We start from the raw sequence: 26,034 nt of genomic DNA on the forward strand, positions 1-26,034 counted from the left end.
GTGAAGCAATTCTCTCCACGCAGCACAAAATATACATTTTTAGAAAGAAGATTCTTGGAGATTTAAACCATAAACTATGTACATAGCTCCCTCTGATGACCATTGGACACGATACAATGCAAGTCTCCTTTTACTTTTGTTCGTGCATTCAACTGACAGCTGACTGGTTAAATTCTAATTGCTTCCAAGTGAGGTCAGCAAAGGTATTTATCGAAAAGGACTGAACAGGCTCAACACACACATGCACGCGCACGCATAAGCACATACACACCATCTCTCCAGCCTGTTGATTTATGGAAACGATTATAATTCTGGTGGAGTCTTTCTGAGCTGAGAAAGTTTGCAGCTACAGTAGAGTGTCTCATGTTGCAAAAAGGAGACAACAGAAATGGAGTACTTGGGTATCCAGCTCTTATCAACAGGAACAAGTAAGTTATCTGTCCTTTATAAGATTATTCAACAGTTTCTAACAGCTAATAACTTGTTTTTATTTCTATATGCTAGATGCTAAGAAAAGAATTAAGAAAACTATTTTACTAATAATCTGAAAAGGGTAGAATAAAAACACAGGGCTAAAGCCATGAGGTCTGTTTTGAAACGTGAACTAGAGAAAAGTTGTATGATAGGTTGTGCTAACAGTAAAAATATAGGTATGAAGTAATCAGGAGAATTTTATTATGCATGAGAATTGAAATGAATCAATAGGAGATTTTTGGAAGGACTTAAAACTGAAGAGAGAACTGTGTTTACAATCAGTGTAAATGTCTGGTTATGTAAAAAGTTGTATGAGAGATATCTATTGTACATACATTAGCATGTTTTTAAAAATCTGCTCGGCATGTCATGTATTTCTGTGTAGTAATTTTCATTAGCATAATGTATCCTTGCACGTTTGTAACAATTGAGCATAAAGACTTACACATGCACCTTTTCTCACAGATCTTTTACTTTCAGTGCAAGCAGCAAATTCAAGTAGTAAAGAAGGTCCCAACAACAAAGGTTTTTATAACTTGTGTCTTTAAAGGATATTCTGACTGAAGAGATATTTAAGAAGCTCTTCTATTTCGCCATTAACTATTAAGGAATAACGATCAGAATTCTAGAAGAGGGAGCAATCTCACTTAAATGAATCTGTAACTCGTAAAGACAGAAGGCAGGTCGGTGACCTAAGAGCAACAGTCTACTTGAGATTTAATTTTCATTATGTTGTTCATGAACACCCAGAACACTGCACTATAATGCACAAATGGATACTGACATGGATCCTGCCAATTTTGCTCTACAGATCATACTTTTACATTATCTTTCTAATGGGCACTATATCTTTAGCTTGCAATGACATGACTCCAGAGCAAATGGCTACAAATGTGAACTGTTCCAGCCCTGAGCGACATACCAGAAGCTATGATTATATGGAAGGGGGGGATGTAAGAGTGAGAAGACTTTTCTGTCGAACTCAGTGGTATATGAGGATTGATAAACGAGGCAAAGTGAAAGGGACAAGAGAAGCAAACAACAACTACAGTAAGTACTATTTTTGCTTTTCCTAAGTTTTTAGAAATTTACACATCATTGTTTCCTATTCCTTGATTTACCATAATTCCTAAAGAGTTTTTTATCATGTACTGACCATTGTGTAAAACAAGTTTTCCAATTAATCGTACAGCAGGACATTTGCTATTGATTTTGAAATGCGTCATTTTAAATACTGCATTGTAGATCTGTTAATGTATTAGTTACAGCTGGGAACTATTAGCAAACAGAGAGCCTATTTTAACAAGTGAACATGGTTGTATGTATGAAAATGTATAGCCATCAGCTCTCCTCATAAAATACTCCTGAAACATTAAACCACATTTATATAGAGCACAAACTACCTAAAAGTTTGGTGTGTTTGAGTTAACAATTAAAACATAGAAATACTAGAAAGTTAAATGGAAAGAATTATGTAAACTCTCTTGCAAAATCTTTTAGATAGTTTGCCAAGCCAGGAACAAAATCTATTATAGTTTCTGCAGTTCATTATTACAATGATCATAATGCTGAAAAAATATTCTCCCCCCTTTCTTCCAAAACTATGACTCATCTAGAGAGAATGGACATACAATATTTTATGAAGCTCTACCAAGTACAAATTCTGATCTGGAAAAGGAATTGTTGTACTAATATGTATTTTCCACAGAAATACCTATATAATCTTTGATTAATATTTGAAGACATCAAATTTTCCAGTTACTATTTTTCCACTTTGTCTTTTGTGTTGTTACAAATGTATTGTTTATTTAGAGAAAAACGACATCTACTTGAAAAGGCATTACTTTATTAAGATGCAATGGGAAAATACATAGGACTATACCACACATTTCAAAACAAAATTATAACAAAAAGGGGCCAGGGACATGCTGGTCTAGTGTTTAGAGACAAATAAAAGGACAAATATATTTCCAAGAATGCTGCTTAAAAATGATTTAATTTGTTGTATATAATAGTGTGCTTTTTATAATAGCAGCAGCAAAAGAAATCCATAAATCAAACTTCAAGAACTGTTAGTGTGTCTCAGGCTTCAGCTGAAGCTGAGTGCCTGTGTTCTAGCAGAGCAGCACTCTGGCGTGCTACACGCCTGGCCAGTGGGCTTCAGCATTTATTCCTCTGCTTCATGACTACATTAATGCTTGGCAACTTGTGTGGCTAAAACTGCATTGACTAATGTTACTGTTTCTTTTAAAATTTGTTTCCATATGTCCCCTTTCTTTCTACGCTATTACATAGTGAATAACCATATTCCTCTGAAAGACAACACATGGCCAGCAGCCAACTAAATTATTTGGTCCATGTTCAAGAAGACTCCCTTGGAGTTTCAGGAGGGCATTGCTACAATAGAGATCCATAGGACTAGTTTTGAAGTGAAATGTTGTTCCCATTAAAAATCACTGGAAAAAATGTTACTGATTGTTGAAACTGATTCTTCTAAATTAATGAAGAGAGGTGAATATTCACAGTACCCAATTTTTTTCTGTTATTATTTACAAACACATTATGACAGCATCTAGAGCTAAGTAATTTATTATACAGAGTTGCTTTTTTAGTTCCATGATGCTTAAGTAAAACTTTGTTAGCAATTTAGCATTATTTCAAATTCAAGCAGAGGTTCTCAGTTCTCTGAATTATCCCATTCTGCTTAAGCACATTAATGACACCTTTAAACATTCTGTAGTGAGCCCATTAGAGAACAGCACATCCTCTTGTGTCAATGATGCAATCTCTTGCAGTTTCCTGAACACCTCATGATAATTTAGTAATGGTAACTAACTATTACAAATTATAGAAAGGCAAACTTGAGTCACTAAACCCTCATGTTTACATTGTAGTGGAAAAAAACCTTAATCCTTTTTCTGGAAAATGCAATGAGTATGATGAGAAAAACCAAATGGAATTGTAACGATTATCTGGTAACTGATGAGCACTGTGATTAACTATCTTTAAACTGGCAGAAGTATGTAGGAAGTTCCCACCCTCTCAACTTTAATACTCTAATTTATTTATTGTATCTTAAGGAATAATACCCAAATGCTTTTGTTGCCAAAGTAGATAGGCAAATATAGACAAAGAGGACTAGAAAAATGTGAACATAGGATCTGGATTTTGTGAGAAACTACAGAAATTAGTACTGTAGCAGTATTATGGGAACACTTTTTGTCATACCCTTGGTTCAACAAAAGATGTAAAAGCCTTCCTGAAGATTGTGCCTCTGGCTCTCTACTAAAATCAATAATCATAAAGAAAATTATATTATATGAGGGGGCAAAAAGCAAAACAAACAAAAACCCAGAAAAAATAATGCCCACCTAGACTAGTACACCTTCTCTAAGGCATACTAGTAGTTTTTCCTTCCCTAAGGAAAAAAAATTAACATTAAAACTTTAAACCAGCTATTTTTATCGAGGTTCTCTGGATAAAAGCGTAATTTTAAAACCATACAAATGAAAAGGATGTATTTCTGTCTCTTGAAACATTCTTGTTTCATGATTTCTGAAAGTTAGTAAAAGGTAAATCAAACCTGTTAGGATGGAATGTCAGAACTGCTGCAGTCAAACTAATCAGTGGACATGAAAAGTGTTGCTCCAAGAAGTTTCTTCTCATTTTGTCCCAATTTCCCACTTACATAATAAAAGGAAATCTTGTCCCTTTTGAATTTGCTAATTTGTGTTACTAAAATTAAATAAGAACAAAATCATATTTTTACCTATCATAACTCAGCTTCATGAAGGAAGCTGTCCTGACAGTTTTGTAGATCAAGTGAGCTACTTCTTTTCAGCCCATGAGGCGGGAAGCATGAATATTGTGAAGAACAATCTTCACACCGAGAAATGTCTGTGGAAGGATAACTTCATCACAACTTTGGCAAGTGCCAAAGTTAATAAAGGTTCTCTTACCAGTTGGGACTATAAGAACACCAAGATGGTGAGGAATTAAGGTCTTTGTATTTCAAACTTCTCTAATTACAGAATAAATATGTATACACATACTATGAAAGTAACAGCATAAATAGTGAAAGTGTTAAAATTTCTAAGGTTTTCAGTTAACAGCCACTGTATTAAATGTGTGTGGATTCAAATTTCACATCAGAACTAAATCCTGAACCAAATCTTCACTCGCCAATTGTAAATAATCTGTTTTTATCAAATTTTGATTTCTTAAAAACATTAGAATTTAATTGCTTAGTTACAGAAATACATGTGTGCTGGCTCAGTGCAAGAAAATTGCCAAATCCTGTTTACAACAGTGCTGACCTTGTTAGGTACCCAAAGAACATGGTTCTGTGCACATTTCAGAAAGCAGTAGAGCCTTCTGGTGGACATAAAGGTGATAACTCAAGAGTGAACTAATCAAATCAGAGGACAGTGATCTCCACTAAGTAGGGGAAATCAATTTGCACCTGACAGCTTTGCTTTCAATCTGAAAACTAAATGGCAGAGGGAGAGCTGAGAGTCACCCACTGAAAAACTAAAGCAAGAATTAGGCAGCAGCCAAGACCTAACCAAGAGGTTAGGTCACCCAGAAAAATCTGTCATTATTCATAAAAAAAATTCTCTTTTACAAAAACTTACTATAACTTGCCAAAGCCTTAACTTTTTTAACAAAAAATAAATTCTGCATCTTGTTCAAGGAAAAGAATCTCAGTGTGTACACAAAAAGCACTTTTTAAATTCATGATTGTAAAACGTGAGATTGACTGAACAAATCTTGGAGATAACAAGGTGATTTGCTAACTCTTAATCTTGATAGAAAAATTAATCACTCCTTATCACTGTTTACTCCTGCCTTCATTTCAGTTTGCATTTCAGAATTTTGCCAGATTTAGTTAATTTTGTTCAGAAAAAAGGCAGCAAAAATCAGAGTTTGTTTTGACTCTCTCCAAGAGGATTTTTAACTATGACTGGATGATGCTTTAGGACTTTCCATGCTCTGTTGCCTTTGGAATCTCATTTTAAAGACTTCAAAGGGTCTCTTAGTTACTAGGAAAGCCTTCCCGGAACCTGAATCCTAACATGTCTGATCCTATCATATTCCATGTGTGCTCTAAACCCAGAAAGCGCCTATTTCCTCTTCTTTTTCAGTGGGTAAAGCCAACCAAAGAAAAAGTAGAGAAAGTATTCTAGTGAAATCTTGACATAAAATGGCTGAAATCTTGATTACAATTTTATCTTGGAAAACTACTTCTATTTTGACCAGAATCCAACAAGTCAAAGTTTTTGGCAATATTAAATGAACTTCAACTCAGTTTCGCTCAAATGTAAACCCTAACTGATGACAAAATACACTTTATACACATCTTAGTGGTTAAATAGTCTAACTTGCTTAGAAATCAGAATTACTAGTATTTTATATAAGCTTCTTAGCATAAAACAAATATAAGTATGCTGTGTTACTGTATAAATTTTATTGCTGTTGCTTAAATACATATTACATAGATGAGCCAAGAAGATTCAGCTCCTGAAAATCAGGTATTTCAAGACAGGTATTGATGGACTAGATGCAGTTAAGGGTTATGTGTGCTCCAGACAAACAGAAAGTCTGTCTCTGCAGCTGCATTCTTGGTTTTTCAAGAAGTTGTGGTTCAACCAACACTTTGGTGCCAGGAGAACTCAAACCTTCACTAACATGGAAGTGGTTTTGCTTCACATTAGTACTCTGCTAATCTTTCCAATTATAACAGAAAGATTTAATTCAAATGGAAATAGATACATATCCTCTAAAACCTAACCCACAGCACCAAAGAAAACTTTCTCTCTCACAGTAACTAACCAAACCTAATATACCAGATTCCCCTGCTGCCTCCCCAGTTCTTTGTCTGGCACTGGGGGTACCCTCAAGTAGCCACAGAGAGATCTATGCCTATCCCTCAGTCTAGGCCTTATGACAAATCCCAGGTTTTCACCCTCAACTGCTGATGAAGATGGGTTTTAGCAAAGATGCAGATAACAGAAGCAGCTGAGTTATACCTGTTTTACAGCTTCTATAGAGTGTTTTGGTGAGTGTAGCCTTCGGGGAAGTGAGAAGAAAGCAAGGTGTGAAGCCTTGAAGGATTGCAGCACGATTCTTCAGTCTCACCTATCAACATCCAGATCCCTGCTCAACTGGCATAGTCTAAGAGGGGGTGCCACAGAACACAATTAAAACTGTTTACAACTTCTGAATTTACCTCCTGAATCTTCATCACCTTGTCTATTCTTAGGCATTTGCCAGCTGAAAAATATGTGTAAAGCCAGACGGTAGCAGTTTGCACTCACTTTCTTCTCACTCTCATGAACAAAAATGATTGCACAAGCTCTGTGGGGGAAAACTCAAACCTCTGGCCTGAGGCCCAGGCAGCAGCTCCACAAGTTAACATACACCAACAGGGCTATGCCTGCCTGGGGCAGCTTCAAAACAGAGCTACCATCGGTCTGAGCAGTGAAAAAATCTGAGTGTGTACACACTGCCCTTACAGATTCCTCCGACCTTGATACACCCTCGTAGTTCAGCTGTGGCTTGGCAGTTTTTCTGTATCTCTCAATACTGAAATTTATCAGAAATGAGAAATAGTGCACTTTTATAGAACTATCAATCAAATTTAGCAGCAAACTACAGAAGCAGTCACAGGATACATATAAAGATAAATTGTAGCTCCTTTTCCCCCACAGCTTTCCCCCCCACATTGTTTACAATTTCTAAATCTTCAAAAATTTCAGTGTTGTATCATTAAATATGTTATTGCTCCATCCTGAAGAAAATGTGCTGAAGTGGCCCTGACCTGAGACTCAAGAGACTTGAGGCTAATCCAAACTTCTAAGCAATTTGCTTACAGACTTTGGGAAAACTCTTCAAACTCTCTGTGCCTCTATGAGAAAGAATTATTCACCTCTTCATAAAGAGCTTTAAAAAGTATTAGCAAAAAACTTTCAAACCACAAAAGAATTGTGTGTTACTATTTTCAACATTAAATAATTTGATAATAAAACATTAATTGACTAATTGAGAATGAACTAGAAGTCCTGAAGTCAGTAGCCAGACAAAAACACAGAGCTCAGATGAATCTTAAAGAAGCAATTTCCCTACAGGCAAATAGAATTTGGTATAAAATTTAATTCCTTATACAGTCAGTTTTGCAAAACAAAGCCCAAATCCAGATATTCCCCTTCACAGCTTCCTGCTTTCTGTATTGTTTGAGTATCTGAAAGTGATTGTTTCAGACTTCTAGGATCCTGGAATACACAACAGAGTTGGCTTTCCTCCCTGTCTTCCTTAAAGCTCAGGAAGACCAAGACATCCTAAACCATATGATTACACTGTTCCACATTACAAGTTCTATCAACTAGCAGTATATTTTGGAACACATTTCTCATCAAAACAAAGTTTAGGCAAATGTAGGCTGTTACTCTTCATGGGTGGCATACTGCTTTTGTTGCATAATTGACTGTCTATGACTATATTTGGCAACAGTATTTCAATTGTCTTGTTTGACCTTTGACATTATGTTTAAATCTGGATAGGAAAGAAAGATCAAGTTAGCCTTCTGGTGTATGCAATTTAGAAACGTTATTAATAAAACGTTCATAGTGAAAATTTTTATGGCAGTAACATAATAGAGATTAACAATCATAGCACTGAATTGTCACACTTTAAAACTTTCATAACACATGACATCATTTATTCAAATGGAAAAATTCTTTGTAACAATTGGCGTTGAAAAGTTAGAAGTGGATATTCAAGATGTGGCCCACAAATTCATGAAAAGACACCAAAGAAGCAATAAAAATACCAATGCAATCAATAGGCTCTTTTGACTATTATTTAGTTTTTAAAACAAAGAACAAAACCAGGATGAAATTATTAAAGGGTCTAGATACTCTATTCAAAACACTGAAATCTTCCTTCTGCATCCAGTTTTTCAAAATTAAGCCCAGGCAGAATGGATAGATCAACTCAAAACTAGAAATGAAAACAACAAACATCACCATTCCATGGCATTGATAAACACAGTGACTTCAACAGGGACCAACACACACCACTCATGTCCATCTCTTCAATAATGACATGTTTTGAATACCTCCATAACCTGGAGGATTTTTCTTTTTAAGGTGTTTCTTAGCATCAGTACTTCCATTTTTGGTAAGCTGGCTTGCTCCCTCTTAAATGTGTCAGCAGACACTGGGAGGTGCTATAGACTATAAAACGAAGGTGATCAGACTTGTCCTTGGCTATTTTGATACCTTGCATTTTTAATATTTGTCGAACAAGAAGGTATTGTATTTCAAAGCAAAAAAAACAGCCCCCAAAAAGAAGCATATTTTCCCTAATAACCTTGCTGATTTTATGTTTTATTATGACTGTTAAACGCCACATGGGGTTTGACACTTCAATCAGAAGTAAATGTTTACAGAAAAAAAAAAAGAAAAAATAGATAACTTTATGACTGTTAAAACACAGAAATTCTTTTAAATTATTATATTATCTAGAGCTGAAAAAATATTAGAGGGAAAAAATAACCACAATCAACATCAAATTAGGAAAAGGTTGTACGTGAATCTGTGCTGCAGTCCCTGAGCTGCTCAGGTGAACTGGTGCCATTGTTCAGTGGCAGTTTGTGTGCACAGCTGGAATGCAGTGGCAAACGTGGAGTTTTACATGCCAGGTGTGTGGAAATGCTCACTGCAAGAGTTTGCTGGCTTCTTGTATAACACATTCACAACATTATATGGTGATGATAGACTTGTCCTTTGAGTGGTCTACATGGACTCTAAGGGTGCCAATGTTCAGGCCCTCTAGCTAGTCACTAAGCAGATGCATTTGGGAGAGAATGCTGGCCTAGTCAAGGGAAAAAGGCAGTAAACAGAGGAGTGATTCCATCCAGTGTTTGTGTAGGTCCTTGAGAAAACAAGAGCTGTACTCCCTGACAGAAACTCTGAACTAAACCAGAAAGGGTAACTGAATCCTGGAGAGTGCAGTCAGTACTAACACAGTAGGAAACTGCAACTTTCACCAGCTTTCAAAAGCAACTTTAACTCCACCAAGCTAATTTATTTCCTTTGGAATAGCCCAGGCAGCTTGGGGACTGTGCATAATGTGCAAGATGATACACAGAAATCCAAGCTGTTTTTCAGTGCTTATTGGTGACACTTTACAAGGATTTAGGGAACTAGCTATGTAAATCCAGCACAGAGTGATTCAAATAATGGAACTTGCTTGATAGAGCTGCCTTACAACAAGGGAGATTTATGCTGTGGGAAACGCCAGTACAAGATCTCCCTCAGCAGCAGCCCTTGATGTTTGCTTGTGGGAAAACTGCACCTGAAAAGTCCTGAAGTCATCACAGTCATGTCACTTCCCAATGCTACAGCAAAAAAATTGTAATAGTACCTTTACATAAGGACAGGGACAAATCCCTGTGTCCAGTGAGATTCATCCCAACTGAATTCCACACACAGCAGGAGTGCCTGCATTAGTTCAGCATCACCTCAGCAATACCACACTAGAACATAGCACAAAAAGAATTCTCTGCCATGTACATGTCTGACCACATCTGAACTACAAATGTGACAGAACTCACACAGCACTCTGCCTGCAAACATTGTTACTAATCAAAAGCAAAATTATATACAAGTACTTTCAAACTAGCAAGTGAAAAAAAGCCATTCTTCCTATTTAAATAAAATCCACTCTTCTAACCAAACTTCTTACGTCTTTTACTGAGCACGGAGATTCCACTCAGTATTTCCAACAAAGACTGAAAACCAAAACCAAATTAAAAGGTACATAATTCCCAGGGCAAGCAAGTTCTTTAGAGCACTCTAAATGACTGCAAACTAGTCAGAAAAAAAAGAAACTAACTTATGCCCAAATTATGATTCCAAAAAGACAATTCATCTACTCAGGAAACAAAATACCACCTACCACACCAGATAAGGGACGAGATAGGAACTGTGGCAAAAACCCCAGTAGGAAATGGATGGAGAGCCTCTTCCCTGTAAGGAGTCCTCTCCTGACTGCTGGCCAGCCACGAGGGCCTGGCTCTGCCCTCCTTCCTCTCATTAGCATGTAATCAGGTACACAGGTGCCTTGAGTCTCTTGCTCTGTTTTGCATCCAACCACCCCATCAGTACTGACACTGCTTCACAGGGCTGAGCATTTTCTCTGAGCATCTGCTTCAGCAACCAGAAAAGCTCCCTTTTTGAAGTTGTGAAAGACAGTCTGGCATGTTGTTCTACCTTACTAACAGTGCAACAGCCACATATTTGGGTGAATTTGTGTTGGACTTTGTAGAAGATATTTATTAACTCAAAGGAAATCAAAGGTTACATCAACTTTGAGAGTAGCCTTAGGAGAGTCTGCTCAAATGATAGAGTAAATGGCAAGAGTCCTAGGCCACTTATACTTGTCCCTTTAAATGCCTTCTAAATTGAGTAATGAAAATAGCACAGCTATTAATAAAACCAAGCTTTTAGATTATTATACACCAACTTCAATCAGAATGTTTATATTAGCAAACTGGCACTCAGCCTCCTTTACCAAATATCAAACTAAAATTACTTAGCATGCTTCCATTTTTGATTCCACCCTTATGTGACTTGGGAAATTCAGTCTATATTACTGAAAAGAACTATCATGGAACAAAACTAAAGAAAAAGAAATTACCACATCTTTCTAGGAAACTATTACCACATATTTCACAGAAATCATGCTCTGTTGAATTTTTAGCTAAGTAATACAGTGTTTTGAATTTGAATTCCTCTAATTTAGTCATATTCTTCTAGGAGACATTCTGATGAAAACTTCTGAAATGGCACTTTCATCCAGAAGGAACGCTGGAAGCAAAACTAGTCTATACCAAAACCATAAAGCTACCATTAGACCAAAAGGAGAATTTTCAAATTACTTACAACATGCAAGGCAAACCCCATTAATTTAGTTCAGTGATGAACAGCCTAACTCTGATCCAGGGAGATTATTTAAGAGAAGCAAATGGGCAACAATGGCTATATCATCTCAGCAGAAAATTATCTAGTGATAAAAGATATATCATAATTATAGTAAGAAATTATTGGAGACTTATTCAGAACCGTTCAACATTTAAAATAGAATACATTTCTATGTTTGTCAAAACAAGACATTTTCTTCTTAGATAACAAAAATTCCATAAACACAGGTAGGTATCTGTATGCTGTCCTTTTCACATAGGATCTGTAGACAACCCAGAGACAGTTCTCTAAAAGGGCTGACAAATACTCAAGGGACACTTCAAACTACTTTAAAAAAGGGCAATACTTAAGCCTAAACCCCACATCACATATATATGGTGCTGACATTTCTACATCACTTTAGGTGGTATCTACAAAAACATGCAAGTTGCCACTGTTATTCAACTGTGTGAGACAAAAATAACTGAACCCATGTTTTATGACTTTGTCCTATACATTTTTAAGTCATAATCTTGTATACATAGATAAAGACATTTTTCTACTGCTAGGGGGCTCAATTAAAGTCATGACTGCCCTTACGAAAATCTTTCTTCCCTTTCTTCCTCTTCACATTGCTCTTCACTGTTTTCTGTCCATGACATAATTTTGTTTAGGGTATCCTTATTCATGTGTGAGAAAATAGAATAGTAGTTTTGTATAAACTATTTCCCCAAGAGACTACCCAGATTCCAAACGTAGTCACCTCTTTTAAGGTGAATTAGAAAAATGAAGACTATTTCTGTCTGTGTACAGCACTGTAAATATTGAGGATTTTTGATCACAATTTATTATATTGTCTTGTTCATACTTCAACAATGCAGTTCTGGGTGTTTTCAGCTGAACTGAGCTTAGCAAGGAGAATTGTTTGTTACAGTGCTCGTTTCCCGAGTTCACTCTCCAACACCAGACCCGTCACAGCAGGATGGTTCTTTTCTTTGTTTTCCTCTTAAGAGCTATCTGGCAGCTGCACCCCAAACTAGCCTCTGTTAGTGGATTCCTAAAGAATTCTGCATACATCATCTCTTGTAATCACATGTGCTGCAATCTACATCACAGGTGGTATTGCACAAAAAAGTCGGACTTGAGCTCTGTCAGACCATGCCATATTTGTTTCATTAATTTTGATTTCTATGTGAAAAAAAACCAATTCCCTCTCTGTGTGTGTTGTATTTGATTGAAATAAATTCTCAACAACACAGAGATGTAATCAACATGAGAAAGTAACCGCCAAGAAGTACAGCATTAGCTCTTTCCAAAAAAAAGTCAAAATATGGCTTTTCTATTCATACTGACTTAGGGATGAACTATGGAAAACTATCACCGATGGTCTAAATAGCTGCTGTTGAAAGTAAAGAATATTGCACAGCTGTGGAGGAGTTAAGTTACTGACTAGTGGAAAAGCTATCTAACCCTGTGATTCATTAGGAAAAGTTTGCTCAAGAGTTGAAAGACCCATATTAGGAAAGAGACAAATACATGCCATTTGTAAAAGTCTGGCTCTACTGAAATCAGTAAAAGTCTAGTTACTGATGCCTATCCATGGCTGAGGAGTTTATTTTAAAATATGGCAAATAATAACTATTGCTTCTCCAAACCCATGTGCTTTTACTTTAAGACACCGTTTCATAACATTGGTAATAAATACTGGGCATAAAGGAAAATGAAATTCCTGTTCCACTATTAATCTCTTCCCGACTTTCAAGTCAGAATGACTTCTCTATCTTACCAATATCAATGTAGGAGTAACACCGCTATCACTATTTATCCTTCTTAAGATATGGTCTGAGAAGCAGAGTACATCAGAATATACCAATTTAGGATACTCAAAAAATAGTTAGATGTCACTTTTCAAATATATGTGCAAATTTATATTTACATATGAAAGATATAACAAGAAGTTTATTCTATGTTTTTTTGACCTATATTAAAATCACAGATTCACATTTTTATACTGACTAAAAACTGACAGCATTATTTATAGTGAATATATATTCAATAGTAGAAGTATATCTCATTTTGTGAGATTTTTTTCACACCATAGAACATTTGCATTTACATTTGAATCAAGAATATGTTGATACTCATGGGGGAATTAAGGTGGCACAAAAAGACGAAGTTAAGAACAGCATAATTATTTTGTTTCATTTTGTGTGGTTAAAAAATCCCACAATCTCAGTAAACTTGGGTAGTGTTTCCCCAGCTCTTTGCTGCAATACAACTGAAGTCACAGATATTTTATGCAAAGAAAGAAAAGGTTTCTTCACCACTTAAGTGCTTAGAATAGCCATAATTGTTTCAGTCAGAGTAAAAAGCATAGCAAATCCTTTACTAAGAACAGGTTTTCTTTATATATTTTAAAACATATCACCATGGGCACAGCCAAGCCCTGTGCTCTTTTAACTGTACACTCTTCAAGGCAGTTCAAAAATTCCTGCTAAGTTCAATGTTATGGTGTCACTATTTTATGTTGCAAACATTAGGAGAGAACAGTACCATAAGGAGTAGAAATTATCATAAATATAATGCAGACTCAAAAAAGGCTGTCAAACTGAGTCTGCCAATCACAGAATTATGCAAACCTAAAGCAAATCCATGACAAAATAAAAATGAAAGAGCTGCAAACCCTTTATTTGCACATGCAGCATCTGCTACCCAGTCCAGATTCCTATAATAAAACCCCACCAGCAATTACCTGAGTAATCTAATTTAATAAAACTATGGAAGAAATCTTAATTTACTCTGATTCTTTAAAACGAACATTTTATTCTTCCCTTCTTGAACAAGGTCCTTGTTCAAGCCCACTACTGAAATGTATATTTTCAAATATCTACAACTCACAGACCAGCTGTTTCCCAGATTTTAAAAGGGTCCACATATTCTGCTACAGGTTGCTGAAGTAGTACTTCTGCAGAGCTCATCAAACTTCCATGACACCACCACATATAAGAACAAACTGTAGCAGAAAAAATTGAAAAGTGGAACATTCTCAAAGGCTCCTGACTGAAGCTGTTCTCTAATGCTTGAATGGTATGAAATCTGCCATTTGTTTCAAGGTCAAGAGAAAAGTATGTCTTTACACTTATGCCAATGCACAGCACTGTTGTCTATCAAACAGGTTGGTTGATTATCATCAGAGATGGAAATTTGGAATTCCACCAATATAACAATATGGATGCCAGAATGGATCTGACTTTAAGTTATTAAATCCTTTTACAGACTGGTCACAGGTATCTTTATTACAAACAGTCACTGTAGAGTGATACAGCAGTACCTGTGTGCTTTCAGAGCCGAGAAAATGAAGTTGTGCAGTTTGCAGGCACAGGAGAGCTCCCATCCTTCCTCAGGCTGCTCGGGGCCACAAGAAACTTTTCTTAGTTAAAAGGAAAGGCAAAGGCAAGGCAAAAAGTGAAGTGATTTCTACCATTTTTTACATGCTCTGGTTAATTGAGAGAATACCTCATCTGGGGTTCTCGGTGATAATGCAAAGGAACACTGGGTAAGACAACAAGGCAGGTTTCTAACTTCATAGTTGCCATTTTTTATGTTCCCTCTATATATCTTTAGCTAATATAAGCTGATAATTTAATTAAAACAACTATAACTGTGCTGATTCATACATGAGGATATAAAATTAGAACAAAAGCAATGGGAAACTGCGTTATGTACAACCAACAGTATACTAAAATGTGGTAAAGTTATTTAAAACATTTAAAGAAATATCATATAATTTGGCTAATCCTATGCTCTATTAATTGTTCAGTACTTATTACTTATTCCATTACTTTTTTACATTAGCTATGACTGGTAACTCCTTCTCTTAATATAGCATCATAGTGTTCTATCACAACACACTGGAATGTGAGTACTAGAGCTCTGATTTCTATTTTCAGAGTACAATTAACTGTCACTGAAAAATGAGGCCATTACTCCTATTTAATGCAAATAAAGCAAAGCACAGAAAGACTGTGGACTCTAGAAAATAGAATATGTTTAAATGATTCTATCTGAAATAGTTTTCTCACTGACTTCCTGATATTATGCACATGGACAAAAGTAAGAGTGTGCATGGATACTTTTATCACCAGATTCAAGATGGTTATTCTGCATCCTGGCATTTGCAGTCAAAAGTGAAATAAGTCCAGATTTTCCAACTGGTCAATTGAGCTGAATTTTAAGAGGCAGATTAAAAAGTCACATAAATAAATACAGAATAAAAGAGAAGCTTGGCTGAGCTCCTACAGTCTATTTGCTCTGGTAACAACAACTGGTCCTGTAGCAGAGGAACAATTTTCTCTGCTGCTGCTGATGCTGCTGTTTTCCTCAGTTTTGGTATAGAATTGTAAAGCGAGCTAAAAACTAAGGATAACAAGCGGATGACAATTACACATTTACAAATATCTGGTCATGTAAACAGAGAGGTTTCAAAGTGCTGCCTGTGTGTAACGGCAAATATTCTACTGATTTCCCTAAAGTCAGGCTTCCAGTCAGGTTTAAATTTTAGACTGGTAAAAACAGGGTGTTTACCTGAAGGAAGGAAATTATTTACTTTAGGCAAAATTAAGACAAGGAATGACCTAAGCTATTTGAAAAAACAACAGTGGTAGGATAATTGACACAAGTTTTGATCCATATACTGAACAAGACAGGAGAAACATCGGCTACAAAATCCGAATTTATTTATCAGAATTTAATTAGATTATTTGATTGGTTTTGATTTTAAGGGAATTTTAATTTTCTCCTTCTATTAGTTTACAATTTAATATCTGGTCTTATACAGATTTTGAAAGTCCAACTAAATCTAAATTATTTGTCAGCAGTAAACCAGAACAACTTGAGCGGCCATACATTTAAATATATGTCCAGTAGTGTTTTGAAGGCAGGAGTGAGCCAGCTGGTTTCTATCAATTCCCACTCTGTGAGGCAGCAAGGGGTTAGCACAATTTTCTTAGCAGCTTCTTGCATTTTCTACCTTGGAAGGAATTACGTAGTGCCTGCCCGTGTTCTTCTAGAGACTGTAATTGATATATTTAGATATCCAACTTCAGCTCTTCCTGCACAAAATAGCAGATCTGGTCTGGAAATGGAATTAAAATCTATGGAAATGGAACTAAAATCCATGCACTTGGGTAGTGCCTGCCCTACATTTTACATAACTACAGAGAGTGGGAAAAGATGTCTCTCTTCAAGAGGATTGCAGTGTTTATGACTGAAATGAATTCTTAACTACGTGAAACAAAATTAAACTGTCTAAAATTTCAAACCAATTAAAACTCTTTGCTTCTACTCCATAGGCCCCTGAGGATATCTTCAAGCTCTAGAAAACTGCAGCCACCTTCTTTATTCTGCAACCACTTTCTGAATTTTACTCGTTTTAAATAATTTTTGTTATTAGCTACTTCTGGGACCATTTTCACAGTTAAAAAGTGTTGTACTATATATTTTAACTGATAACACATTGCAGAATTTCATTATGATCAATCTACAGGAATTTAATATTTGCTTTTAGTGATTTGTCTCAACAATGTATAATTTTAAGTTTTCCTCAAAGAACACAGGAAGGCAGTTCTTAGATTCAGTATGTCCCCAGAATATGGCTCTGCTCTTCCTCTTGTCAAGCCTGTTTCAGGAACCAGAAAAACTGCCACAGGAACAGCTGGAGACAATACACAGAACAAAACAGCAAGGCCTTGAGCTCAGGGAAAATTTCATATAAAAAGAGCAGATTCTATGCTGGATTTATTTTTGCCCCGTTTAGCTGAATAAATCCAGCACCCCTTGCCACATTATATTTAAGCTGATTTTGCAACTGCCTGCAGCCAGTGCATCCAGGTGATATAAAGGAAATGCACCTGGATTTAATGTTCCTCAGACACAATTCAGAGAATGAAATACTTGTACATGGAAAAGGCTTGTTAACAGGCACTCTATTTTTTCTTAGAAAAACAGAAGAAAAAATCTTCCACAGAAATGATATGAATAATTTTAGGTCAGCTGTGATCACTTACTCAGGAAAGGAGCAAACACAGCTCATCAAAAGATAAAAACACAAAATAGCATAGTAACGACAATTTTTTAAAAAGACAAAGTAATCTATTTAAAGACTTCTGCATTATGGAAGTATTCGAAAAAAAGGAGGCTCTGGTCTTATGTAGAATTTTCCAAGTTCAGATAATCAAAATAGCTGTGCACACTGAAACTGAGTCTGGGAAGTTTTCTCCCTTTAGTTGGATATATCTTATTTTGCTTTGGAAAGGTTAATAAGCAACATTTTACATTTACTTTTGGTATTTTGAGTCTACATTCTGAAAGTCTGCAGAGCTTGAAAACATAATTTATTCTATTAAAATTGGCACAAAATATTTAAATACTAGAAATAGCCTTCGTCTGAGCTGTAGGGAAAGCATTTGTTGTACAAGTTCAACTTTAAAGTATTAAATCATTAATTTTATTACTGCTTGGAAACAATTTCATTTTGTAAACAGTCATTCCACTCTTTTTTTCCATTTTTCATATCAGTAAATTATTAATGCTGTAATAAGAGATCAGTTTTTCAGACTGAGGATTAAGACTTGAATTTTACATGACAGTATTAATTCTAAAAAATAATATTATTCTTCATTATAACCATATGTTTAGCTTCAGGGCAATTTTTATTGGAGGGAAATGTAGTTTCCTGCAAAAATGAGAAATGACTACATGCTGTCTAAGAGGCTGATCAAGAAAATATTTATATAAAGCAGTGGAGATCAGCGAAGTAAAGACTTCTAATAAGTTTAATGAGACATTCCCAAGAGAAGGACTGCCTGGGGCAGCATGTTATTCAGTTGTTACCATGTACTGCTATTCACAACTCACACCTCAAAAATTGAAAAACTCCATAACTGCAATCTACTTAAGTGAAAAATGTCACACCCTTTGGTTCTAAAGATCAAATCAATAGAAATATTGGAAATAGAGTGGTCTGAATAGCTAATGTTCAACAGAGACATGCACAGAAGGCATCGATTTAGAGTCAGAACATTCTACACCAACTCTTAATATGCCACCATTTTCCATGAAGAATGAAGCTTTTGATTTATAAAACTATCTCCTAACTCAGCAAAATTAACTGAGAGTTAATACAAAACTGGGGCAAAACAGGTTGTACAGTAAGGAAAAATACCTGAAAATGTTAAGGTATTTCCCTTTAGCAATTATTAATTGCAATAGGGTCAATGAAATTCCCACTACAGTAATTAGGGGAGGTAGACTTTACAGAGAGTTGTAAACTGATGAGCACTGCATTACATTTATTCATTATTATATTTATTATTCATTGTTATTTGAAAAATGACTAAAAATAGGCATTATGGCTTTTAATATTTCCCACTGCAGAACAAATGTGTTAAGTTTAAAGTAAAAAGGAAGGTGTATTTCCAAACATAGCTCAAACCACACTCTTCACTTCACACTACAGTATCCATCCATGGTTGGAAGGGCAGATTATACATTTCATGATGCATAAGAAAATGTGTAAATACTTGGAAAAACGCAGACTTAAGAGTGGAACTTGGCTTACCCCTTCCTTTTCTGCAATAAAGGTAAACACCCACAAGTCCAAGTACACATGCAACAATATATCTTGGAAGTAAAATAACAGCATTTCTAAACAATCATTTTAGTTCCCTGTTGCACCTTCCCTCTTATTTTTGGTTCTTATCTTGCCTTTTTTATACTGTTTTCACAGAGTTATCAGGTTAGCAGTTCCTTTCATAAACCTTGACGTGGCTCATATTCCATAACTAACTTCTCTGTCATGTTGAGTATTAACAGGACAATGGTTTATCACAAAGTTAATTTGTCTGACTGGAAAACAGTGGAGACATTTATGGATAAGGTAATGTCAAACAAAGAAAATTTTAAATGATAATCTAATTGAAGACAAAAATACTTTAATGGACTTCTGTTTAGCACTTAGTTAATTTTAATATAGTATGCCTCCTTTTTGTGCCCAATGAAATGCAAAAGGGTAATTTAACATCAGCTATTTATGCTTAATCAAACGTTCTGTACACTAACTAAATCTTGTCAGCAAATCCTGCTGCTTGAGGACGCTGAACCCTGAGCTGCAGCAAGTCCTCAGGGGATACCTCTCTATCGTTAATCATGTTTCCTCAGACAACTACAATTGTTCCTGCTTGGAAATTACACACAGGACAAACCCAGGAGTATTGAGTATTTCTCCATGATATCCAGATGTCTGGCATCTCACTGAAGCAGTAGCTTCAACTGTTCTCCTGAAAATCCTTGACAGATCCATCATTTCTGTTCAGATCATTTTTACAGCCATATTCATATTTAAAGTGCTTCAGAGACTCTACACATGCACAGCAAATGCATGCACGGATACAGCAAAAAGCCTCTGAAGATCTTTTTTAGCCTTCTATGCTGTAAATAACAACATATCTGTGTTTATGACATAAATCCAAATTCCAAGTATCAAAAGGAGAAGACAGAAGAAAGTGATAGTGAATGTATTTACCAACTCGTTTTCTGTTAATTAATTCTTCATTAAAATCACATCCACAGATGAAAAATTCCTGGTGTGGAGAAATCTACTGCTTTGTAACATATTTTAACATATACCTGTACAATTATTTCTACTCAAAAGCTTATGAACAGGAGTTCTGCAAGGTACCATTTAGGAAACTTCTTCATTCTCTTGCTAAGTACTCAATACAAATGCAAATACTGCTTCCTATCAATTTTAATTTAATAATAGGGAAAGGTAACAATTAAGTCATATTACAAAATATCTTAAATCAAGACCTTTATTTGCACTAATATTTTTTACTGTTAGTTTTTATATTTGAGAGAGAAAGAGCACACAAATTGTTTTACCTAAAAATGAACTTCACGATGCATCCATTTAAAAATATTAAGACTCAAAATAACTTAAATTGCACAAATACTTTACAATACAGGCACTATATTAAAAAAAAAAAAAGAAAGAAAAATATTTCCTGAAACAAATTACTTTCAAAACTATCCAATAAAAGTATTCATTTCACTGATAAGATTCTTCTGGAAAAACATTTAAGTGTAATACACCAGCTATTTACTGTGCTGGCTTACCAAACGCACACATGTACCAATAATATCATGAAAGTCTTCCAAGACTGACCATGATGAACCTTATTTTCTGGCTTTAACAGGCACAAAAATTAACTTATTAAGTGCCAGAACAAAAGAACAAATTACATTACTTATCATTAAACAGTGTCTTCTAAGCAAAGACAAGATAATTTTCCTTGGCCTTGAATCATTTGCAAAGGTCATTTGAATTCATAAATATGTGCTCCAAATTCCATTAATGAAAAACACAAGTTAGTGAAATTTAGAAGTTACATTTTGTTTTGACTCATTTTCCATCCAAGTCTTTTCTGCCCCTTTGTCCCTATTTAAGATTTCACATACTTTATTTTTAAAGACAATTCTGCTGAGGAAAGAGTGTTTCACAAAAACATTCCTCACAAGTGCTAAACTGTCAGTGCCAGCCTCCCTACCCTTAAAAATCAGCAAGAGACTGCTTTTTTTCAACTGCACAGAGAGCCACAAGAAATAAAGTGATTTACGAATCATATGTGCTCCCTCAACACATGTACCTGGCAGGAAAGTACTGGCATGAAATTGCTGTCAGCTTTCTGAAAAATGTAATGGATGCCAAAATGTCTCTCTGAATGAATGTCTACAGACACTGACTCAGGCAAACTGAGGAGCAGTGACCAGAAACCTCATGTGATAGACACTGAGGGGATACCTGCAACATATGAAATGTCTGGAAACAGAGGCAGCTGAACGGGGACTGAACTCAAAGTGTGCTTCCCAGAACCTTCCTGAACAATCCTGCATACTGGGGCAGTTTCCTAGAACATGAAAGGAGATCTCCCTCTGTGGTTCTGCTGCCCCTCCTCTTCCAAAAGCTCCTAAGATGTTACACCTGCCAGTGGGATCTTCAGGCATGGGCAGCATTTACTGAATTCCTTACACTCTCAGGAGCCAGAGCTGCAATTGCTCTTTCAGCCTCTTAGCTGACAAGTGACTAAAGGGAAATGCCCTGATTTTGCTAAATCACAAGGCTCTTGCTACTTTGTTATAGATAAGATACTTTTATCCAAGGATATTATGGGCCAACACAAAGAAACTGCCTATTCAACTATGCCTGCACACTGATGGAAATTAATATAGTCTGCAAACAGATCATGTAGCAATAAAAGCAAAAATTTGTTTTAACAAATACAATGTCAGTGTGTTGTAAAAGCAAAAAGGAGTCTAACAAATAAAAGGAAGATGCTGAGTTGAAAATATGAATTGAATCAGAAAACACACAGTATCAGGAGATAAAAACAAAATTATCAAATACTACTTGCCAGGACAGAATCACCTCATGTGGCAATGCTCAATGTTATAGCAATCATATAACTAAATGCCATTTTTCTGCACAGATTTCCAGCCTGAGGTACTGTCCTGCCATTCAGGCTACGGTTATGGAATAAGTCTGCACATAAAAGTGTCTGCTTCTAAGTACTGAGGAACTGTCATCCTAGACCAGAATGCCAGGAAACTCACCTCATTAATGACATAAATTTTCTCCAAAACCTGATACATATTTCACCCACTGAAACTGTTGTGTCAGCCTAAAGGATTGTTTTGTTTATTTTAGTTTACTTTTTTTTTTCTACTGGATGTCAACTGTGTGTTATTTAATTTGTACCAAGTGGTTCCAAAGGCTGCTGCCACCATCCACAGGCATCTTTTCTGAAGGCAAACTATAGCCCATCTCTCCTGAGTGTCTTTCACATACACCAGAGGAATTTCAGCTCTGTAGGAAACTTCATTCACTACAGGAATTTCAAGCTATATTTGATACACTGACCGTACAACCATATAAAATTGTTTGGAATTTCATGCTGATTTTACAGGAAGTACAGTTGTTTTCAATTTTGGATGCCCATCTCTAGGTTGTTTTGTTTTTTTCTTTTCCTAGCTTTAATCTGATTTCTTTTCCAGTTACTTTGTGGTATATTAAGTCTTTCCTTAAACTTCTTCCAAACTTCTCTGGGGATGCTTTAGATAAAGCAACTGAACATAGTCTACATTTTAATTTTGAAATCAGGGATATTTAAGACCTTTTTGAAGCTTGGCCTTCTGAATTTCTCCTCATCAACATCTTAATAATTTAAGCATGCCTTTAAAGTAATTTTAGTTACCAGAGTATGAAAAGAGTATTTCAATGAAACAATCTATGTCTAAGAATTTTCTCTTTCCCATCTTAGTTTAGTGACTTTTTTCTTTTCATGAATAGATGTTGAAAGGATTAAACACCTTTACTTCAAAAGGAAGCACATAAGAAGAGACCTTCTCATTTAAGACAAGGAAAGACAGTGATGTCTCAACTGTGAATAAAGTAGAAAAACAAGTACCTCAAACCAAAATAAAGTAACTCCATCAAGTTAGTCACAATCTACTTCAGGCAAAAAGAAAAAAACTAAAAAAAAATGTAGAAATTGTAACAATAATAATATTGCTTTGGACAAAACCTTTTGGCATTTCCTTTTTTAAAGTAGTAAGATTTCTTACTACTCTAACTTCAGCCAACATCAGCTTACTCAAGGAAATCTCAATTCCTATTAGCATTATTTGTTTTAAAAAGTAATTTTGAATCTTTTATTTTTTTAAATTCTGTATAAATAGAAAACTCAAACATGGACTTTTTTAAAAAACTCCCCTTACATTAATGGCCAGCAGAGGCAAAAGAACAAATGGATATAAGCTGTCACTGAAGAAATGCAGATTGCAAATTACTACAAAGTCTCTAGCCATTAAAATAAATCAAACTCTGGAACAGCCCTCGGCAGAAACACTGGGGGCAAAGAAATAACAACTCCAATTCAGTATTGGCAAAGTTTATGAAAAGAGAATTATCTGATGCAATTCCCAGGCTAGCAGAGCACTGGACTTGATGACCCAGAGATCCCTTCCACTGTTGTGTTCTCTGTTAGGCTAAATGCAGATGTTCATCTGTTTTTCAACCTCACTGTGGTTTTTCTAAAGTGAAATTGAAATGATAGTTATTATAATTTTTGTAAGTTTCGGTTACAAATTACCCTTTGTTAGAACTATTGCTAGGCCTGCAGAAGAGTGGAACTTGTCAAAGAATTCTAAAAGCTTTACTTAAAAAAAAGCTGGCTTAGCATCATAGGGGAGTACAGAAGTATAAACACTCTGAGCTGAATGCCCAGCAGTGCACACACCATAAGAGGGAACTGATCTGTTAAAGAAAAAAGGGCGAAAAATATACCCATATGTTCTACAACTGATACATCAGTAACATCAAGGAGAAAAGCAAAACAACACGAAGGAAAGCAAAGGGCAAGAGGAGATAAAAAAGTATGGGGAAGGAGAAATATCATAGATTTTTAATGCGTTTCTTAAAAACCTAAGTAACAAAAAACTATTACCGTGTGGCTCTGAAAAGTCAATGCCAACTTGAAAGGGAAAAACAGGAAATGCTTTGTTAAAGAGGACATCCAGGTGATAACCTAACACATGCCTCTCTCCCACCTCCCTCACTTGTCTCCCCCATGCTAAGCTCTTGCAATTTGCCTCAAGTTGGCTGCCTTTGAATGACCCCATTTTGGAGAAGGAGCCACAGTGCAGTTGCTATGGTAGAGCTCTGTCAGTGACTCAATATTGAAAGAAATAACTCAAACTCGGATATATAACTCTAAACTACTGTTTAAGAAAACATTAATAACATTTAAGTTTGAAAACAACCTGGTGTTCCTTGATAACCTGCATAATCCCCCCTTCATTTTTTTTTAAATATTAACAAAAGAATATTTTTATGTTGCAGGTAACTTAAATGTATCATAGTGACTACAGAAAAGTATTGCTGATATGTATCAGTGAGATGAAAATAAATCAGGTTATAGAAAACAACACTAAAGGCTTTCTGGTTTTGAATAAATAGGCTCTCAGGGCAGCCTTTAATGATTTTCAAATACACGTATCTTTACAGCTCCAATCAGTCATAAAAGCACACAAAGGTCAAGCAAATACTTTATCTTATTTCAGACACTGTGGTCTGTTTTCTATCACTCGCAAGTTCTAAGGTTTACACTCTTTCAAGGGGATGATACTGCTACACAAAACTTCAAAATAAAGGATTTACACAAATTCTGTGAACCTTGATGGCTAACTACATATTCCAAATGAAACTCTGAGCCTGATAAACTCTAAGCTACACTGATTCTCTGAAAATAGAGGAATTACTTATATTGACATCACAACTTCAGTATATACTTAAAAATTACCACCAAACAATTTTAAAGTGGCTCTATGCAGACATGATCACACAGGGAATTTTAAAAGTCTACCCCTTTCTTTCATGAAGGCACTTAAATTTCCTGTTTTCCAAAAATAAATTCAATAAATGTGGAAATACTACAGAATACTAGTTCAAGGAAACCTGAGTTAACTGGAGAACAACCAAGCATTTACAGCCCTTGCTGTGTACCTTTGCAGGTATTCTAGAAATCCGCACGGTGGCAGTTGGAATAGTGGCAATCAAAGGAGTGGAAAGTGAATATTTTCTGGCAATGAACAAGTCAGGGCGACTCTATGGAAAGGTATGGATGCAAACTTCTCTTATGTGTACATCCCTACAATCTTAGAGGTATTTTGAGATGTAACATTTGTATGTTTTTTTTTATTATTGATTCCTAATTAAGTAAAATGTATTCTGGACTTATCCCATGCATTCCATATTGGACTTTTATGTCCATTTAATAAATTCAATGATTAGGTCTTATATACTTCTTCAAAATGTGGAATACTAAGGGGGAATACACAAAGCTAGAATTTTCAATACTCGGATTTCAGAGGCCAAATTTATTTATTAAAATATTCCTAATATGCAGGGTCTATAATGGCCATTCTTCTCCCATCTTCACTAATCTAAGTATTTTAAAAGACACTTTTGTTCTTGCCTTACCATATTTTATTATTTACTCTCAACAGAAAGTTTGCAATGAGGACTGCAACTTCATTGAACTGATTGAAGAAAACCATTATAACACATATGCTTCTGCAAAATGGACACACAAAGGGAAAGAGATGTTTATTACACTAAACCACAAAGGGGTTCCAATGAAAGGTAAAAAAACAAAGAAAGAACACAGAGCATCCCACTTCCTTCCTCTGGCAATATCCTAATCACAAATGATCTATAAAGAACTAGTTCCAGCAGGAAGATTAATTTTAAGAAGACTGTTTGACAAGATACCAAGAGAGGCTGGAATACTACTGAGAAACTGAACAAGCTGGACTTGCGCATTTATCTTTATTTTTAAGAGACTACATGAAAAAGATTTGAAAATATACACAAAACCAGATTTACTAACTAAAAGTTGTAAAAAATTCTAAAGAGTTGTACAATCATTATCTTAGTCATTGTAACTGGGTAGTTTCTTAAATTAATTTACCCTGAAGAATA

The 26,034-nt window shown here is 35.5% G+C and overlaps 1 protein-coding gene across 3 annotated transcripts; it reads left to right on the plus strand.

Annotated features, from left to right (window-relative positions):
- Window positions 1-204: 204 nt before the first annotated feature.
- On the plus strand, window positions 205-25,809 carry FGF7 (fibroblast growth factor 7). 3 transcript variants are annotated; one of them, XM_063169753.1, is made up of 4 exons: window positions 205-428; window positions 940-1,524; window positions 25,065-25,168; window positions 25,560-25,809. In XM_063169753.1, exons 2-4 carry the CDS (start codon window positions 1,239-1,241, stop codon window positions 25,752-25,754), a joined length of 585 nt encoding a protein of 194 aa, XP_063025823.1. In that variant the 5' UTR covers window positions 205-428; window positions 940-1,238; the 3' UTR covers window positions 25,755-25,809. The 3 variants fall into 3 exon arrangements, with proteins under 3 accessions (XP_063025823.1, XP_063025824.1, XP_063025825.1); XM_063169754.1 differs by having other exon boundaries at window positions 955-1,524; XM_063169755.1 differs by having other exon boundaries at window positions 1,330-1,524.
- The last annotated feature ends 225 nt before the right edge of the window (window positions 25,810-26,034 follow it).

This window comes from Melospiza melodia, chromosome 15 (genome assembly GCF_035770615.1).
Source record: "Melospiza melodia melodia isolate bMelMel2 chromosome 15, bMelMel2.pri, whole genome shotgun sequence".
Classification (NCBI taxonomy): Eukaryota; Metazoa; Chordata; class Aves; order Passeriformes; family Passerellidae; genus Melospiza; species Melospiza melodia.

What these genes read in the sequence shown, in the direction of transcription:
- FGF7 (XM_063169753.1), top strand. Translation starts at nt 1,239, where the DNA reads ATGCACAAATGGATACTGACATGGATCCTGCCAATTTTGCTCTACAGA. An exon ending in AGAAGCAAACAACAACTACA is followed by an intron (nt 1,525 to 25,064) that starts GTAAGTACTATT and finishes GTACCTTTGCAG; the next exon opens with GTATTCTAGAAATCCGCACG. An exon ending in CAGGGCGACTCTATGGAAAG is followed by an intron (nt 25,169 to 25,559) that starts GTATGGATGCAA and finishes TACTCTCAACAG; the next exon opens with AAAGTTTGCAATGAGGACTG.